Genomic DNA, 21,169 nt, shown 5'->3' on the forward strand with positions numbered 1-21,169 from the left:
TCCACCATGCTATATTATACCAAAATTATTTAGTAAACATTAAAAATCCTACAGAGGTTTTTTAAAGAGTATCTGTGTAATCTCAAACCTGATCAAACCAATGAACTTGAAATGCTTTAAGGTATATTGGTGCATTCTGCATCAAAATAGTTTCTAAGAACTTAGTTGTAGGAGACTTAGACTACAGACAGAACTCTTGTAGAGTTCAGAAAATGGTTTACTCTCTCCTAAACTGAAATATTACTTGCTATTTTTAAAGGATTCTTTTTTTTTTTTTTTACTAAATGCATCCATATACCATAGGAGAGCAGCTCACTTATCTCTACCCAAGACAGCTTGGTTTGCTGACCTGTAGAATGCTGGGCTTGGAAGCCTTTCCTTTGTACTGATGCATCAGAAACAAAGCGAAGGAACATCTTATTTCCAGTTGCCACCAGGGGATCTGGCATCTTGTTGCCACAGAGACGACCCAGAATTGGTGATTTTTCTGTTTCCCCATCAAATACTTCCAAATGATCATAAGCACATTCCTGGTGCTGTTCAATCTCAAAGTCACTGAAAGCCTGGCAAAAAAAATAAAAAATAAAAAAAAAAACACCTAAATTACAGCAAAAAATAAATAACACATAATTTCTTCTCAACAAAAAAATGAAAAGGAAATAAATGCTGTAAATTAATAAGCATTTGTAATACAACCCTACACTGAAGTTTCACTCTGATGCTCCAGCAGGGATGAGTTGAAGGCCAAATTCTATAAAAATCCTGCCAAGTTTGAAAAGGAAAACCATATAGATAGGCTACATATTTGTTTATGAACACCACCTTAATTATATCCATAAATGTTTCTCACCAGGTTGTCCCCAGGATAATGAAATGTTAAGTTACAGCAACTTAAAACCCAGTCTACACCTGTTTGGTTTTAAAAGCCCTTCATGACCTGGCTCCAATCTAATTTCCAGCCTTGTTATACATTATTCCTCTTTTTGCTTTCTTGTTGGTTCTCATATCTCTATGCCTTTGCAATGGATATCTGCCGTGCTTAGAAGTCATTGCCCCCCTCCCTCTGCCCCAGATAATACCTTACTTACGTCAGGATTCAGCTTAATTAACTAGTTACTATACATAAATCTCTCTCTCTCTCTCTCTCTCTCTCTCTGTTTCTGTCTCTGTCTCTCTGTCTCTCTGTCTCTGTCTCTGTCTCTCTCTGTCTCTCTGTCTCTGTCTTTCTCTATATATATGTATATGTATATGTATATATATATGTATATGTACATATATACATATATATATACACACACACACACATATATATATACATATATATATACACACACACACAGACACACACACACACACACACACACACACACACACACACACACACACATATATATATATATATATATATACCTAGTTACTATATATAAAAACTGGAGGTGGGGAAAAGGGTCCATGAATGTTTTTAAAATTTTTTGATAATTCTACTCCAATACAAATCTTTTCTTTTGTAGTCTTCTTGATTTCAGTTTTATCTATTATAAAAGTATTATTCAGGAAAAAATGTCTATAGGCTTCACACTGGTTAAGAATTCTTGTTCTACACAAACCTACATGAAACCTTAGTGATTTTCCTCCATAAACTACCTTGATTTTATTTATTTTTATTTGTCCTGTGTGTTTATCCATCAAATGTAATCTCTTGAGACCAAAGTGTTTCATCTCCAGGTGTGCAATTTTCGCACTTCATACAGTGCCTGGCTTAGAGAAGGTGCTTAATACATGCTTATCAATTAATTGACTGATTATTGAGGCAGAAAGCGTTTGTGAGCAACATCAGTGGAAGGAGCATCTACTGAGATGGACCCAATGGACTTTAAGTATTATATTACCAAAATGGAAAAGCCTTATAGACTGTCTTTTTTTTTTTTAGGGAACTGTGAAACTGAAACACACACACACACACACACACACACACACAACGTAAGTTTGGCATGTGAAAATGACAGGTTTTATGAAATTGTAGGAATTTTAGAAATTGTAGGAAAAATAGGAAGGACAAGGAATACCAGCCCAAGTGCTCAGGTGCTACCTTAATGATTTCAGAAGAGAGTAAATGTTCTTCCAATTTAAGTGAACTTCAGTCCCAGAAAGATTATATAATTACTTACTTTATTTATTCTAGCTAAGTAACTGTATTTCTCCCTTGGGTCCCTATCTTCCTTTAAGGAAGATAGGACATAAATCAATTTTCTTCAAACAGAAAAGTTCTCCCCCTTGCAACCTATACCAGTGATCTCTCATAGAAAATTTCTACCATCCTCCATTTTAATTCTCTCCCCTGATCCCTACTGAATATCATGTATTTTGAGGAAGCCTTAGCTACTTGCACATACATCTTCTTCTCTCTGGAACTATGAACCATGATCAAGTGAATTCTATCACTGCTTTTGGATAGAGTATGTAAGTATATTCCCCTATTCCTCCCACATCCTTTCTGGGTCAAAAAACCTATCTCTTGTCATCAATTCCTTTATATATATTATTCCCTTCATTAAAAGTTATCTCCTTGAAGAGAGGCACTGTCTTTGTTTTTATGTTGTATCCCTGAATTTGGCATAGTGCTCACTCAGCATAAACTGTTTAATATATGCTTTTTCATTTGTTTGTTGTTGTGGTGGTTCATTCTTCAGAGCTTCTCAATGTGACTCTCACCTTAAATGATGATTAATCAAGAAAAATGCCAAAATCTTTTTATATATTTTATTATTCTTACCACCATCTTTGAGGCACTTGATACTTGCTACACACCCTACTGTATGTGTGGTTTTCACATATCCAACTGCAAAAATCTTATGAAATAAACATTATGCTGAACTACAATGGAGATTATAAATACCATAGAGGGAGGGTTAAGAAACCAGAATGTGTACCCAAAATTAACCATGTCTCCATTTACTTGATACTTTTCATTTTGGTAGGGAGAAAAAGAAGAAGAGATGAGAAGTTAGAAGAGAAGAAAGAAGAGGGAGAGACTAAAAAGGAAAGAGTTTATACCTATTCAGAAATGGAAAGAGTAGTTAGAATTCTCCCCACCCAGAAAGAGTGCTACTCATCCTCAGTAAAGAATTAGAAATAACAGGGTAATGACATATAAGTAACCTGCATTTTCTAGTTGGTTGCCATATTTTACAGATAATATAGAAAATCTTGGGGTGACAAAGCAAATTAAACAAACTAAACAGCTAAAAGACTGCATGGTTATGATTTATGCTACACAAGTGGTAGCAAAATTTATGGTTTTCTTCTATCCACTTATATCCTAGAGGCATGTTGAATTACACTGGTTGATCACAACAACCAAATCTTTTCATTGCTCTGGTTCTGTCATCATTGTGTACACACAGGTATCTGCGATAACTGACCATAATCTCTAGAGCAAGATTAACAAAAGCTCATAGGATCATAGCTTTATAACTAGAAGGGACCTTGCAAGTCAATGAATCCAATCTTCTCATTTTATAGATGAAGTAACTGAGGCGCAGAGAAATTAAGTGATTTGTGTGTAGAACTAGTCAAATAGCATTTGAGACTGGATTTGAATGCAGGTTATATTGTCATTCAAAAATAACTCACTTAAATTACATTAAGTATATTTGGCTACATGAAAGCTGGATTTCTTTCATCTGAAGATGATGCAGTCCTGGAAGATGTTGTTAAATCTGCACAAGATCAACATAATTCCTTGTCATGGTTGGTTTCCAATGTCTCTTTGAGCTCTTAAATTTCATTTCTTCTTTCTGATGCTGGAGAAAATAAAATTCTCTAATTCATAGAAGAAGCAACTGGGGAAAAGAGAAGGTCATTGATTTTTTGCAAAGGACTTCCATTCAGTAAATGTTGGAATTCAGATCAGAATTCACAGGCCTTAAATTTTTTGTCTGTTGATTAGCCCACTCAACTCCAAAAGAATAGTATAAAAGGACCATTTCTTTTCCCTAATGAAATTCAGAATCTCTGGAGTGAATCATAACATCTGTTTAACAGTGCATAGCAACATAGCACAACAGTGTAGGTTAAGTTGGCAAGCGAGATGGCAGGCAAATATTTGATCTATAGCCAACTGGCCCTAGCTTTTTATCAAATTACTAATGGGATCAGACCAAATTTACAAGAGCAAAATCAGATGAGATTCCTTTAATAAACTGTATTCAAGGCATATAAATAACTCGTATTTCCACAGGTACCAGTGGATTTTTCTTCTAGAAGTAGAAGACTTTTAAAATTCTAACTCCAAAATTAGTAGTTGTCTCTACCCCCATATCAATCTCACCTAAAGTTCTATCACATGCATACAAAAATTTTACCCATGTTCCATAAATACAGTGTTACACTTCGAGTGTTGGCCATTGCCACATAGCAATGTGTTGAAGACAAAGAGAAAGAGGAAATGAAGAGCAGGATGTTGCAAGATTCAATCAAAAAGTCAAATTTCATTCTGTCCAAAAGGAATCCTTTCCAGGGCACGGATTAGAAAGCACAAAGTAACCACAGTCAAACCATTCACGGACTGGACTAATACAAGTTTGCCAGACATCATGAGGCTTAAAGAACTCTCAAGGGTGTTGCATTAGGGTTCAAAACAGGTGGGAAGATTGAATATAAATTCCTGCCAGGCTAGTCCTTAGGGTTCTCTTTCATTAAATAAAATGACAATATATCACTTTGTTACAAGCCACAGTTTGAGGGAGTCAAATCAATTGTGACTCTCACCAAATATTACTGGAGGTTGCAACTATCTATGTAAGAAAAAAATATGGATGAAAATCAAGAGTGAAGATTTGAGCATAGTCCAATCATTACCAAATTCACTAGGCAGCAGGAAATACACTCTGGTACCTTGGGACAATCTCTACCCCATGCCTGGAATACCCTCCATCCTCCCTTTGGCCTCTGGGAAACACTTGCTCCATTCAAGTTTCAAAGTAAATATCCTCTAAACAAGAACTTTCTTAATCCTCCTAGTCTTTAGTGTTATTATTTTAACTATTTTGTACATATTGCTTTTCTACTGTAGAACTGAAGTTCCTTTAGGGCAGTGACTGCTACATCTCTGTGCGTGTATCCCTCATACCTAGCACAGCACCATTGAAATATATTTGCTGAGCTACATTGATTTAGACTTAGTTTGGTCTCACATCCTTTCCCCTTTAATCTCTAAATGTTTCATTTCAGCATTTAGCTGAATTCACATTATCTGTAATGGTACTTTTAAACCAAAGAAAAAAGGGGCTTGGCTTCTTAGATTTTTAGGAAATTTCTGTCTTCTGAAACTCAATGGTCACCCATTCTAACAATTGTATTTGTGAGATATTAGAATTACTGAACCATGTTTTAGCAAGACCAAGAAAAAGCTCTGAAGGTAATAACCTTGGACTCCAGTCAGAAATCCTTGTATATTTCCCATAAGGCAGGCTAAAAGATTAAGAAGTCACACTCAAAAGAAATAAAACTAAACTCCAGTCACAGAGTGTGGAAATAATAAATGTATGCTGCTCTCTGGAACACCCAAGCAAGGCTAATCTCATGATTATCAGTGGCAGCCAGCCAAGCTTCAATGGGATAGTACTTTACATTAACAGTTGTCCTTGAAGAAACGCCTCTACTTAAAATACAGACATTTTGGCTAATGGGAAAAGTTACACAGAGCAACTATTTTTATTCACAAAGGACTTGAATAAAAGATGGCACTAGATGTGAAAATTTGTTGCACTGTGGATTAGCATTGTATTAAAGATAAAATGGCTAATATGCCTTACTCCTAGCCCCAAACAGCTGGACACCATCCTCCTGTCCTGCTATAGTTCTAATCTCTCCTTCTCTGCTTCTGATTTCTTACATAATAACTGAAGGACAGAAAGTCTTCCCAAAACTGTGAGAGTTTTGGAATATAATATACAGGTAAGTACATATTGAATGATGTTATTCAGGCTTTTCCGACATATGTGTATGTCACAAGTCTATGAGAAAATAAAGTTAAACTACAGTAAAGGTAGAAGAATATTCCTGTGCTTTTCAAAGATGGGGCAGGGGGAGGGGTTTCAATCTATGGATCAATAAACATTTAATAAACACTTACCATAGTAAGTGTTCCAAGTACCTTGGAACTATCATATAAGGATAAGGGATACAAAAAAACCCCACAAAAACTATATCAGACTGTGCCTTCATTGAAATGGGGGAAGACAACCTGTGAATAAAAAGGCATACATAAAATATACAGGGTGGAGAGGACCAGATCAGAAAGTAGGTCAGAAAACATTTATCTCTCCAAATTTCCTCTACGAAAGAAGACAGAACATTGCCTCAGAGCAGCAGAAATAAACATGGGGTAAAACAATTGTCTTCCTAGGACAAGGGGCCAAGGATGAGTGAAGAGCAAACATCTCCATGCTGACTCTGCAGAATCAACAAACAATAAATGCTGGGGGCAGTTGAGCTGAGAGTCAGCCTCAGCGTCAGGAATTTTCATCTCACAGACAGTGTGGGGTCTAACAGCTAAGTAGGAGAAGATTGAAGGAACTTCCTGTGTTGAGGGACACCAACCAGAGCTGTGCTGATCACATGCTCCCAGGCTATAGAAGCAAGGGAGAAAGAGCTAGCACACACTTACTGAGGGTAACAGTAAAGGGGCAAAGGGTCAGGGAACCCTGATGGCTGTGGGAAGTTCTAGGACTTGGGGTTTCAGTTGAAAAGCAAGAGAGGACAGCTGTAGTTTGTAGCCACTAGAGGGACTGCAGGGAGCAAGATCATTTATAAGGCAGTGTGGCTGGGGGCCCTAGTCATGGCTTGGGAGTGGAGATGAAAGCCCCAAGACAGAGCTCAGAAAATAACAGTAAGAAGTTCCAAGGCTTGGGGCATTAATCTTCATACCTTGGGACTACAACTTGATTACACTTGCAGCTGCTAAAAAGAAAATCAAAATGAGGGAGGTAGAGCCAAGATGGTGGAATAAAGTCAGAGGCTAACCTGAGCTTTCCTCCAACCCCTCAAAATAATGAGTTTAAATTGATTCTAGATCAACAGAACCCAAATAAAGATGGAGTGAAACAAATTTCCAGCCCAGGACACTTAAAAAGTCAATAGAAAAGTTCTATTGCACCACAGTGAAAGAGGAGCACAGTCTAGTGCTGGCCATGATAGACCACATACCAGGAACGGGATTCTGTTGCATTGCTTATATTTGGATCTGGGTCACAATCCTGGGTTTTAATCCCAATGTGAGGAGGAGTACTAGCACAACAGAGCTTGTGGCCACAGGAGATCAGAGACCTTGGTCACAGTTCCAGGACTGAAAAGAGTGCTTGTGGCTGCTCACCAACCAGTACATAGTACAGGAAAGTAGTACACACACCTCTCTCTAGATTATGTCACCTTGGAAGAGTCAAAAACTAACAGGTCCCGAAAATTACTTCTGAAAACAAAAAACATGTAACTTGGGATAGTATCATCTCCACTTAGGAAGCAGAGTCCCACTTTAGCATAGAGTTAAAAGTCAAGAAATAGGCTGGAAAAATAACAAACAATAGAAAAAAATCTTACCATAGAAAGGTACTATGGTGACAAGAAAAAGCAAAATACACACTTAGAAGACAACAAAGTCAAAATTCTTGCATCTAGAGGCTCAAAGAAAAATATAAATTGGTTTCAGGCCATAGAAGAGCTCATTTTTTTTTTTTTTTACAGTCAAGTAAAAGAGATAGAGGAAAAATTGGGAAGACAAATGAGAGTGATGAAAGAAAACTATGAAAAAAGAGTCAACAGCTTGGTAAAGGAAACATAAGAAATACTGAAGAAAAGTAACACCTTAAGAAAAAGAATAGGTCAAAGCCACAATAATTCAATGAAGAGAAGAATGCCTTGAAAAGCAGAACTGAATAACTGGAATAAGATGTTCTTACTGATAAGAACTCCTTAAAAAGCAGAGGGATGGGGAGAATTTGGAACCCAAAATTTGAAGAAAAAAAGAATGTTAAAATTGTTTCTACATGTAATTGAAGATACTAAATAAGAAAAAAATGAAAATAAAGTAAAATAATAAATGTGAAATATAAATAAACATAAATGATTAAGCAAAGGAGGAAGAACCCAACCATTAATAGCTACTATGTAGATAGGGAAGATCTGGGTTCATATTCAAAGGATGATAATAGAGCTAAATGAGAAATTACAAATGGCCAAAGGACAAAAAGAATTCTTGAGAAAACTTAAAAAAGACTTTAAAAATCAAATAAGAGAGATAAAGGAAAAATTAGAAAAAAAATAAGAGCAAGTAAAGAAAATCAAGAAAATTATGAAGGGAAAGTCGACCAACCAGAAATAGAGAATCAAAAATTTAATGAAGAAAAAAAATTCCTTGTAAGTTAGAGCTGGTCATGGGAAGCTAATGATGTTCTAAGACACCAAGAAATCATAAAAAAAAAAAAATCAAAAGAGTAAAAAAAATAGAAGAGAAAGCAAAACATCTTATCAGAAAAAAACAAATAATCTGGAGAACAGATCAAGGGGAAATAATGTAAGAATAGTTAGACCACTAGAAAACTGCAATAAAAAATAATCTGGATAGAATACAAAATTGCCCTGAAGTTCTAGAAGAAGAAGGTAAAGTAGAAAGAGAAAAAAATCCATTCATGATCACCTGAAGGAAATCCCAGGAAGAAAGTTTATATGAATATCATAGCCAAGTTTCAAAGTTCAAAGTTCCTCCATTAAGGAACTATTGGAAGCAATAAGAAAAAAAAACAATTTAAATATAATGAATCTACAATAAAGATTATGCAAGACATCACAGCCACTACATCTACAGACTGTAGGTCTTAGAATACTATATTCTGTAGAACACAAGATTTGTGGTTATGTCAAAAGGTAAGTACAATCCGGAATGAGAAAAAAAGGACATTTAAGAAACTCAAAGACTTTCAGGATTTTTGTGGAAAACAAACAAACAAACCAGAACTTAGGGGAAAATCTGACGTATAACATCTAGCAGAGAACAAAAGGAAATCAACAGGGAAGCAAAGAAAAGCTGAGAAGTTTTGAAAACAATGTGTCCCATTCATTATGTAAGTTCTCTTGAAATGAAAATTTACTGTTTTATACTGAATTGTCTCATGTTCTGTTGTGTACATGGCAATTTTTTCTTTTCTCATTTTGTATTTCAGTTTAAAATAAATTTTAAAAATTACCATATGTTTGTACATATATAATATATATGCATATATTATAGTATTATATAAAGATACAAATACATATATACTACCATTAGATATGTGTATATATACACTATACATATTGTACACACACACACATATATATATATACTATAGTATATATAGTGTATCTAACAGCATATCTATGTATACACATACACACACACACACACACACACACACATAGACATATATACAGAATATATGATAACTTCAGGGGGAATATTCAAGGGTCTAGTACCTGAGTAGAAGGGAGGGGGCAAGAAAGACTTCCTGAAGATGGTTAGCTTTGATATCATATCTTTGAAGCTATAAAAAAAGTGATGTCCTTACCATGATGATTAAGGGGACATGGTATAAATTAAAACAACACTTTTATGTACACATAAGTGAATAAGTCTAAGTCTATCCATGAACTTACCATGATCCATTATCATACTTATAGTAACAACAGCAGCAATGAAAATAATAATAATTAATATTTTTATAAAACCTATGGGTTAGGCACTTATATAGGTAAGCACTCCAGCATACACAGGGGAGCCTGCTATCACAGGTTCTTAGATCTTCATTCATAAAAGGAAAGCAACTTTCAAGGGGTTATCAATCACTTTAATCAAGCACATACATCATTCCTTTAATCAAGCACATATATCATTCACCTAATTCAGGGGCATCAGCACCCTGAAGTTCAAAGAAAATACAGAGAAATCAAAAAGTCAACAGGCATGGCTTCTTCTGTCTTAATTCAACAGACAGGTCCAACTGTCTGACCATAGTTACCAAAGAGGAAGCACTGACATCTGGGTTTTCAAAGACAGGAGACACCCTAAAGCAGCTTCCCAGAATACTTTCACTCAAATCTTGTTACAAAAATTAAGCCCAAAAGTAAAACCTCACCCTTAAAGTATTTACACACTTTTTTAGAGCCAGAGAACATCACATCCCTTAAGAACCAGTGCCTCATTAATAAAAGGCTTGCATCTTACCACAAATTTTCCCTAAATCAAGCTCCCTTTAATGGGCAGGCCCCTTAATGGGTGGGGAAGATCTTTAATTACATTAAAATAATTACCAATACAAATACCTATACAGTTTCAAGTTAAAGAAACTCTTGTTTCTGTACTTTACTCTGAGTAAAGACTGTTGATTGATAAAGGCATGATTCAATCAGAGGCACTTAATTATGCTAATTATATACTAATTATACTAAAACAAAAAGAGCAAAAGATCAGATTTTCTTTGCCATCACAGCACTGTGCTAAGTAATTTATAAATATTACCTCAACTGATCCTTAGAACAACTCTGAGAGGTAAATGCTATTATTATGCCCATTACATAGATTAGGAAACTGAGATAAACAGAGGTTATATGATTTATTTTAGGTCACAAAGCTAGTAAATATCTGAAGTTGAATTTGAACTTAGATCTTCCTGATGTCAAGCCAGTGTCCTATCTCCTCCATGACCAAATAAAACACATTGAAATTATTTCATTGCTTCACAAGATGTTATTTACTACAGTAAGTGATACAAACCAGTGCTTACTATCCTCGAAAAGTGCATAAGATAAATTTGTCATCATCATCATCATCATCATCATCATCATCATCATCATCATCATCATCATCATCATCATCACCACCACCAACATTACCCTCCTATTCTTGTCCTGTCCTAGCAGCATAGTGTAGTGGCAATAACACTGGATTTAGAGGTAGAGGAAGTGGGATCAAAATCCAGCTCTGGGAACATCTTTGTAAGCTTGGGGAAACTATTGTCCCATCTCTGACCTTAAGTTTCTCATTTATAAAATGAGTAGGTGAGAATAACTCTGAGGCATCTTGTTACTCTTTCTTCAAACAAGAGGTATATTTTTAAAATATATATTTATTTTCAGTTTTCAGCATTCACTTCCACAAGAATTTGAATTCAAAAATTTCTCCCCATCTCTCCCCACCTCCACCCCAGGACAGCATGCATCCCATCCACCTATTCTTCCAGTCTGTTTTCTCTTCTATTATTCCAACCTCTTCCATCCCCCTCCCCTCTATTTATCTGTAGAGCAAAATAGATTTCTATACACCATTGCCTGTACATCTTATTTCCCAGTTGCATACAAAAATAATCCTTAACATTCATTATTAAAGCTTTGAGTTCCATATTCTCCTCCTTCCTCCCTCCCCACCCACCTTCACTGAGTTCTGGTCTGTGAGCAACGAAAAGCACTTTTCTGTGTCCTGGATTTGTAAGTAGGATTCTCACTCAACAGTCACCACCAACTCTGCCATACTTGCGCTCCTCCTCACCCCAGGACCTGCCGTTCAGGACTGAGACTCAAATCAGTCCCTTTATTCCCCCAAGATGGAAATTTCAAGAAGCTGCTGCTGATAAAGCATTGTCTCCCTCTGCTCTGGAGCTGGGACTGGGGCTGGAAAAGGCTCTCCTCTCACCCAGGTGAAAGACCTATCTTACTGAACTTTGAAGCTGTCTTTGACTTTTGTGGGTTGAGAAATCTGGAACTCCTCAGCAGCTGTCCGTGATTCAGTGCCCCTGAAACGTGCTCCAGTTCAGTCTGTGCTGTTTGACTCAAGCTAGTCTGCTCTCATTTCTGAACCTAGTGTGACATATCTGTCCTGTTGACTTTCCAGGCTGTCTTGGGCTGGAAATTTGTTTCACTCTGTCATTTCTTGGCTTTTGCCGTTCAAGAATTTGTTTAGAGTCATTTTTTACAGGGATTTTAAGACCTTTGGGAGGGAGGAGAGATTGAGAAGGTCAGGTGTTCCACCCCTCAACAAGGAATATTTTTAAGAAGTTTGGGAGAAAGTTTTGATATATTTCTGAAACTACCTCATATACATCCAGCACCTCATTAATTAACTTAAAAAACAAATTGTAATAAAGGTAAGACTGAATGTATTTATACTTTCTGTGCTGATGGATTTTAAAATTGCTCCAAAACACACATGGTGTCAGTAGTTTTAGATCTCAGAATAACTTTTCCATTGTTGTGATAAGTTGGTTCATTTTTATTTGAGTTGTTTTCTAAGTTGTGCATGAAGATTCTGATTTCAGAAATGAGTACCACTACTACTACTACTACTACTACTACTACTACTACTACTACTACTACTACTACTACTACTACTACTACTACCACTAAGTAAACTAGTTGAACTAATTGTGTTAAACTAATCGGAGTATTTCTTCCACTTGTAGGTCATTTGTTGTTGTTCAGAAGTGTCCAACTTTTGATAACCCCATTTGGGGTTTTCTTGGCAGAAATACTGTAATGGTTTGCCATTTCCTTCTCTGGTTCATTTTTCAGGTGAGGAAACTGAGACAAAGAGGAGTAATTGACTTGCCCAGGGTCATACAGCTACTAAATGTCTGAGGTCATGTTTAATCTCATGAAGATACGTCTTCCTGACTTCAGGCTTGACACTCTTTCCACTGTGCCACCTAGTTGCCCTTGTAGCTCATTTATCTAATGCCTAATAATATATGCAGCATAGCAAAAGAGTTACTTAAACATATAAACAACTTTTCATGTATATCTGCATAGATGAAGTGCTTATTTGGTTCCTTAGCTTTCATTTTTTGGGGAGACAGATTCAGAGGACAAGTAAGCTACAGTTACAGTATATTACTAACAATGATTTTCACATAAAGTGTGGGTATACAAGATACAATGTAAGAAACATATATTCAGAAAAAAGACATGAGCAACAAATAACAAGGGATAGGGGATGAATGACCACTACTGTATTGGCCCCCACTATAGAAAGACAGAAAGTGAAAGAAAGAGCAAGTGTCAGAGTGAGGAAGAGAGTGAGAGATAGAAAGCAAGGGAGAAGAATGAAAGAGTGAGAGGGCAAGAGAGAATGAGGGAGCCAGAGCCAAAAGAGAAGTGATTGAGAGCATTATCACTTATATTTGGTGAGCACCATACTAAAAGCTGGGGATATAAATATAAAAAAAAGAAAATTCCCTGCTCCCAAGAAGCTTTTATTCTAATGGGAGACAACAATGCATGAAAAAGAATTGGAAAGCAGGGGCCCCAGGGCAAAGGAGAAAATGGGACCTATACAAGAGCAAGGCTCTTAGGGAGAAGGTGAACAAATCTGGAGATGGATGAGTAGAACTGAGATTGAAGTGAATGAAGTGTAGGCATTTTTTTTAAAATGGGCGTTTAAGTCAAGATCTCAGCAACCTGAAGGAAGGGCAACAATAAATATCCATTAAATGTTAAAAGCCCTAGTTTTTTTTTGTTGTTTAATTTCTATGGAAGATTGATGGAAAGATTTAGGAAAAAAATATGTAGAAAAAGTATGCAATATTAGAGAGCCACATAACTATAAAGGGTACCCACACATCAAGAAATCAATGAATTCAATGAAGTACATGTGTTTCATCTGACTTATAAAGAACATTCAAACTACATTTATTGATTACTGAGAAAGGAAAAACAACCAGGAAGTTTGTTTCCATCTCTTTCCCTGGTTGAAAAGTTAATCTTTGAGACCTCTAGATTTACCTGAAAATTGTTAAATTATAAACGATATCTTACAGCTTGCTTAGAACTTTGCTTCTTTACATTTGTGGAAGAAAGCACTGAGAATCTCAAGAATAAAATCTTCACTCTAAAATTTCCAGTCTATCTAAGTTATTGATACCCAAATTCCAAGAAAGGATATGAAACGTTCTAAGACATTCTCAGATAATTAGAAGTGGTATGAGGATATTTAAAACAGATAATGTGATAATCTGGGGGAAAATGTAGTCCAACCAGTAGACAAAAGGCACAGCTCTTTTTTCTGCTTTGGACAAGGTCTGTATTTGTGACCCTGAGCAAGTCATACTTTCTCTAAACTCAGTTTTCTCATAGGGATAATAAAAAAACATTTAACTGGGTTAAATGATTCCTGAGAGAGGCAACTTGATGTAATACAGGACCAGCCTTGCACCAAAAAGTATCTGGATTCAAGTTCTACTTCAATCCATTACTCTCTCTCATGACATATATCCAAATCAGAAGTCACTTCTTATTTCTACTTACACAATGATTCTACATTAACTTGGCTATCACTCTACTTTAGGTCCTTCCCACCTCTCATTGCAACAGCCCCTTCATTAGTCCCCTTTCTTTAGACTCACTCACTGTAGTTTCCTTTTACCTGTATGACCAAATATAAACAATTCTGTTTTTAAAGACCTTCACAGCCAAGCTCTTACCCATTTTTTTCTGGGCTTCTCATACATTGTATATTATTAGTCTTATTCATGTACTTTACTTTTGGTTTTTCAAATGTGACAACTCTGTGTCTGCACTGACTGGTCTCAATCACTGAAAGAAATTCCCTTCTTACCTCCACCTCTTAGAATTCCCATTGTCATCCAAGCTCGATTTAAGGAATGCATGTTATCATTCCTGATTCCCTTTGTTGCTTGTGCCTTCCACTCCATTGCTGCAAAAATTACCTTGTATTTCTTTCACATGTATTCTGTATACCCTTATATGTATATAATGTCTTACTTATTGCTCAATATAAACTCTTTGAAGGTAAGGATTGTTTCATCTTTGTTTTGTATTCTCAGTGACTAGCACCATCCCTGGTACAAACAAGTGCTTAATAAATGATTGTTTATTGATGGATATATAACAATTTGTGAATATGAGTAAATCCTTAACCTGTCAGTACTTCAAGCAATAAGACTATGAGTTGCACAAAACATTAATTAGCATTAATGGAAGAAAGTTCCACACAGGTAACTCTCCACACAAACTAAAATTCTACAAGATGAAAAAGGTCTTTTCAACTCCAAGATTTTATGAATGTATAAGACAAACTAGGAAAATTCTAAACAAGATTTGCACTCACTATTCAATTTTTATGGCTATTCTTTTGAGCTTGGAAAATATAATGGAAAGAAATATTATTAAAATAGGAATACTACATCATAAGCAGATAAGTTAAGTGGTCACACAACAGTAAATGTTAGAGGCAGGACTGAACTCAATTTTCCTAGTCCTGGGTCTGTCACTCTCTACAACAATATCATTTGGAGAATTGTAAAAATTATCCGCTATAAATTTTCCCTTTCGCTACTATTTTGGAAAACCCATCAATTGCCTAAATTTTGATATTCACATTGAAGATTTAAAATATTTACTGTGTCCCTGAGATTGTGCTGATGATAAGGCCAATGGAATTGTAAATTTAATTGGCATCATTAAAAATAATTATCAGTATGTTATGATTTGGAAATAATCTTCCAAATAAAACAAACTAACAAGTTAAGTACTTCAATGTGGGTATAGAAATATTGAAACAGAACAATATAGAAACAGGGATGTGAGATCCTTGTGGCCATGTTACTCTCCTATGAACAGACAACTGACAATGGTACTATAGTCAGCAATTTTCAAATAAATTTCTCCACAAAATGCTCTATGCAAAAACTTATATCCTACAGGGAAATTTCCTATTTCAAATACAAGGATTTTGTTATCTAGGGTGAAATAATTTCTATTAAATAAAAGAAAAATTAAGATAGATATCATTTTGTATATACTCTACCAAAAAATGACAGCAGAGTGAGCTGTTTCCTGGGTCTCCTATCTAACTATTGGTTGTCCTTGACCTTTTACTCCTCCCTACCTGTTTCATTAGGCAAAGAGTCTGTACTTAAGAAATGAAATTCAGCATTATCTGTTGACAATGGTCAGGTTAAGGTGATCAGATGAAATGCTCTCCTTTTTAAAACTTTACTCACAAATTTCTGGAAAATCAGTAACATCTCCAGAAAGTACCTCAGGGCATCAACCAGTCACATTAGTCCCTGAAATTTCTAGAATGTAGGTTCTAGGCCTAGCTTAATAGCCAAAGAGTGACTTTTTAAACCTATATTATAATTTATTTTATTTCTTTGCCATCAGGTGTATATATGTATGTGTGTGACATATACCACATATGCTCCATTTCTACATTATTTGTATATATGTATGCAGTATACGTTGCAGATAACAAACTAGTTGTACATGCTTTATTAGAAAAACTCTTAATCACTTTCAAAAAGACCAAACACGAGTTCTTAGAAGTCTTCTTGACTCAATTAACTGGGAATTGCTAACACTTTTACACTTAAAAAGGAAGCTCTTTAGACTATGGGATGACTTCATAATAAAACTCCTGCCAAGTTGAAGTGCCTGTTGCTGAGCACTACTCACTTGACAAAGGGGAAGGACAGCAAGCTCAGCTAGTACAACCAGAGAAAAGCTTGATCAGGAACTCAGTTTTGTGATCTCTCAAGGTAACCTAGTCTGGAACTCGTTACCAAGAACTTGGGTCAGCCTGGATACACTTGAACACTAATGATACACTAATCATAATGAAGACTCAAGGAGTAGAAAAGGAAGGAGAGAATCAAAAAGTCCATCTTCCATCTTGAATTCAGACATCTTGGTAACTCAGGGTTAACTCAGGAGATTTACTTAAGAAAAATTAAAGTCAAGAAGATTTGGGTTGAGTTTCTCTCTCTCTGCCACATATTGTCTCTATGACCCTGGGCTAGTCACTTAAACTCTCAGTGTTCTGGGAAACAATCTAAAATCATAAATTTCACAGGAGGTGACAATCTTCACTGGCAAAGGCAACCTGTGAGTTACCTTTACCAGTAAAATCACAAGTCGGGTGCTAATCTCTATCCCATTTTAAGAATATGTCTCTATATGCAATTTTCTCTGAATTAACTATCAATTCCGCTTAGAATACATTGTGCCACTTGCTATTCCCGTCATGATTAGTTGCTTTATACCTTATTGGATTCAATGCCTGAAGTTGCTCTGTAACTGAATAGATCATCATAGGAATGTTTATTGAAGCTATAACTGAATTGGCATGCACAATCCTCATTTGAGGGAACCCCCTCTACCAACAAAATTCAACTTTCCTCTTAAACTTTTTTTTTATACATAATTTAAAAATTTGCCCAGTACCTTGATGAGGCATTGATGTACTCAGGGTCCCACAAGCACTGTGTGGGAAAGACAGGATTTGAACCCAAGTCTTCCTGACTTTAAGTCTGACTCTCTATCCACTACCATATGTCAGCACCAGATAGGTTCTAGGGTACTATTGCATCTAAGTACTCCTAATCAGGCTTAATCCTGCTTAGCGTCTGAATGCATGTTGAGGTTGGCATGACTGTAGACATCCAATTGGTATTTTTTCCCAAAAATGAATGTGATTTTGTAATGCCCCATCCTGGGGGACAATAGTAATTCTCTACACCATTCTTGTGACTGTTCTGATCAGCATTGAGGGAGATTCTCTATGAAAATATTTAGGATAAGATTCTTAATTTTTTGAAGCTGACTACCCACCGTGTCAGGCTTCTTCTCTTTTTAAAACATACTCCAATGACTTCATTTTCCTTTATAACCCACTATAGTACCCAATAGTTTTCACCATTAGTTCACTCTTTGAGCCACTCTACATCCCTCACAGCTTTATTTTCTTATCTGTAAAATAGAGGTAATCACTTTTTCCACCACTTGGTAATAGTCCGACAAACTTTAAAAGTAAGGGAACAATATTAGGATAGTGACATGTCCTATGACTGTTGCTAGTTGGATTCCACTGAGTATAATGAGCAATAAGTATAATAAAGAGAATGAAAAGGGTCCAGATATTTCTATCATTACCTCACTATCTACATACAGGTGTTTGGTTAACCCAAGCCATCTGTCTAACCACCTCCAATTGAGTTCAGGACAAAGTAAAACAGGAATGAACATTATTTTTGTTCATTATAATTATACTAACTATAAGATTATAATAATACTGATTATTATTAATAATATTAGCAATAATAATGTTAAATACTCTTTAAGTTTGTAAAAATGCATTGTCATATATTTTCTGATATGAACCTCACAACAACTCAGTAAAATAGATGGAATTATTAATCTCATTTTACAGATGAGGCTATGGAGGAGGAGAAATGTGAAGTGATTTGCTCAGGATTGCAGGGCTAGGAGATGTCTATAGAAGGATGTACAAATGCTGCCAGAATAAATATTAAATAAATATGAAAGACCAAAAGAACCTAAAATAAAGGAGTTATTCATACCTATATAGAGATAAATCACTAATGAAAAAATCCAGTATTAGAAAATTTCATGTTCTTATTTTATTTTTAAGATTATATTTTATTCTTACTAATTAACAAGCATTTATTTCCACTCTCTCCTACCTCTTTCTTCTACTAAGAAGAAAAACAAAATCTTTGTAATTAACTAATACACACAGTAAACTCCCCATCCCCTACTTAGGTTTATATTCTTCAGGAGAAACAAGTCCACTTCCTTTATACTTCATTTGTCTTATAATGCTTTAAAATAATTTTATGACACTTAAGAACATTATTTAAGTTTTTCACAATATTCTCCAAAGCCACATACTCTAGGAAAAGGTCTGACCAGTTTAAAATACAATAGGAACATAGCTTTGTTCTTCCACATGTTAGAATCCCATTGCTCACTCTTTAAACACCATTACACTTTTGATCGTTTCCTTTGTGAATCACTATAACTTCTTAATCTTTTCCCCCTTTTTAAAAATTAATTTATTTATTCTTAGGTTTCAACATTCACTTCCACAAGATTTTGCATTCCAAAATTTCTCGCCACCTCTCCTCTCTGCCCACCCCAAGACAACGTGCATACTAATTATCACTTTCCCCAATTTGCCCTCCCTTCTATCACACCCCTGCCTTCACTTATCCCCTTCCTCTCTATTGTCTTATAGGGCAAGATAGATTTCTATACTTCATTGCTCAATGTCTTATTTCCCTGTAAGATAGATTTTCATACCAAAATGCGTGACAACCCCTATTGAGTCAGTCTTTAGTCTTAGGCTCATGGAACCACATATGTAGCAATGGAAGGTAACTTGAACTTCTAGATCACCCATTCCAGTTCCTCCAACATACACAAACATATGCACACACATTCATATGTATGGATATATGTACATGTGTGTATCAATGGATGCACACATCATAGGTTCATGGAACCACTGACTCACTGATTTATCCATGGAGGGGAATTTCTAGATCAACCATTTCAGGTCACGTGTGTGTGCATGTGCGTATATGTGTGTTTATTGCCATGTGTGTATTTTCCGTAGAAACTTAAGGCTCAGAGAGCTTAGTCGTCCTACTCCAAGTCAAATGTCAGCATCAGGACAACCTGTCTATGGGTCTTATTTACACAGAATAATGTGACACATATAATTTACTCATTATTCCTTAAGCTAACAGCATAAGTATTGTGTTTCTAAGTCTATTGCACCCATAGGGATTATCATTAAGAAGACCATTTTATCTCTCACGACTTCAGTTGTTTTCCCTGTCTAAATTTCTTACCTGCTACATTTTACTAGAAATTTTTCCTTTAACTGCTACAGTAAAGCATATGATTTTGGATTTTAAATAGATTTTTAATAACTGTAAAACATTTCTGGAGGCAACACGATATTTGAACAACATCTAGTAATTTTTATTCTCTCACCTCAGGATCTTAGTGACATTTTCATGACCACAGGCGAGCAGAAAAAAATTATTCCTGTCCACCTGAATTAATTTTCTTGTGTCATCTATGAAAGTATCATCCATCTGACATACTTAGAAAGAGGGAGCAGGTTCAGGTTACTCACTAGTTTTACTCGATGTCCAGGAGTGGCACTGATGTCCCATATGCATTCCTTCCTACTTGGATATTTGTCTGGCCAGTTGGGACTGGTAATGACTCCATTTGGGCTGTGAATCTTCTGCTCACATTCCGCTGTACCAATAATGATAACATCAGTTAGTTTGGAAACCTGTCCTAATGAAGGGTCAGAAAACAAGCAGAATTTTTAAAAAAAACTGTCTTGTAGACTGTAAATGACTTTCAGGAAACTAATCATCTCTTCAGTCAATATCATCACAGTCATTAAATTCACAAACTTATTGAGAGTGATTGGGTGGCATATATTTTCTTGCTAACATCAAATTAACCATATTGATCAGGAGTTAAATAAATTCTTAAAATTAAAGGAACTTAATGCCTGCTTAAAACTGTTATATCTTTAGTAAAACCCTTAGCAGGGTAAAATATAAAACCAGAAGAAAAAAAAAAACATGTCTATATAAGATATGTAAAGCAACGCTACAAAGAAAATTGAATAAACCCATTTGAATTCATTTATTAGTACAATGCTAGATGATTCCTATATTGGAATGAGAGACAGTTTGCATACAGTTTTCTTAAAAGATGTACTATTGATCCTATATATTTCCAGTTTTCAACCAAGTTATATTAGTAGAAATGGATGGTTAATGTTTGAAATTAAGTTGTTCAACTCAGAAGCAGATATGTGAACTAATTATTCATGAAGAATGTGTGTCAGGTTGGGGGGGATGCATAAACATTTATATAGCACCTACTATGTACCAGGCACTATGCTAAGTATTTTATAGATATTATTATTTCATTCATTCACAACAACCCTGTAAGGTAGGTGATGTTACTATCATCAGTTTACACTTGAGGAAGCTGAGGGAAACAGAGGTTAAGTGACTTGCCGAGCTAGTCAATGTCTAAGACTGGATTTGAAGTTATGTCTTCCTGACTCTATCTACAGCACCACCTCTCTGCAACAATTCATTTATATTGTGCTGCATAGTTACCAAGCATTTTCCATACATTATCCAAATTTATTTAAAATGATACATATCTAAATAATGATACATTATCTAAATAAAGACAAAACTAATAGGAACAGTGGTACTGTAGTTATTTTTTGTCTTTTTTCTTTTGTATGAGGAAAGGAGAGAAGGAAGACTGATTATATTAA

At 35.5% G+C, this 21,169-nt stretch overlaps 1 protein-coding gene across 4 annotated transcripts in view; it reads right to left on the reverse strand.

Moving 5' to 3' along the window:
- The window catches only part of TLL1 (tolloid like 1), a 410,556-nt gene that overhangs the window by 21,015 nt on the left and 368,372 nt on the right, over positions 1–21,169 (reverse strand). For all 4 annotated transcript variants that reach the window (XR_011973863.1, XM_072639726.1, XM_072639725.1 and 1 more), the window contains exons 18-19: positions 19,988–20,115; positions 350–563 (exon numbers count right to left, since the gene is read on the reverse strand). Coding sequence is in view for 3 of the 4 variants with exons in the window: in XM_072639726.1 (XP_072495827.1) it covers positions 350–563; positions 19,988–20,115 (342 nt within the window). In the remaining variant the exon portion in view is untranslated. The remainder of the gene's footprint in view (positions 1–349; positions 564–19,987; positions 20,116–21,169) is intronic.

The sequence above is a fragment of the Notamacropus eugenii genome, chromosome 2 (genome assembly GCF_028372415.1).
Source record: "Notamacropus eugenii isolate mMacEug1 chromosome 2, mMacEug1.pri_v2, whole genome shotgun sequence".
Classification (NCBI taxonomy): domain Eukaryota; kingdom Metazoa; phylum Chordata; class Mammalia; order Diprotodontia; family Macropodidae; genus Notamacropus; species Notamacropus eugenii.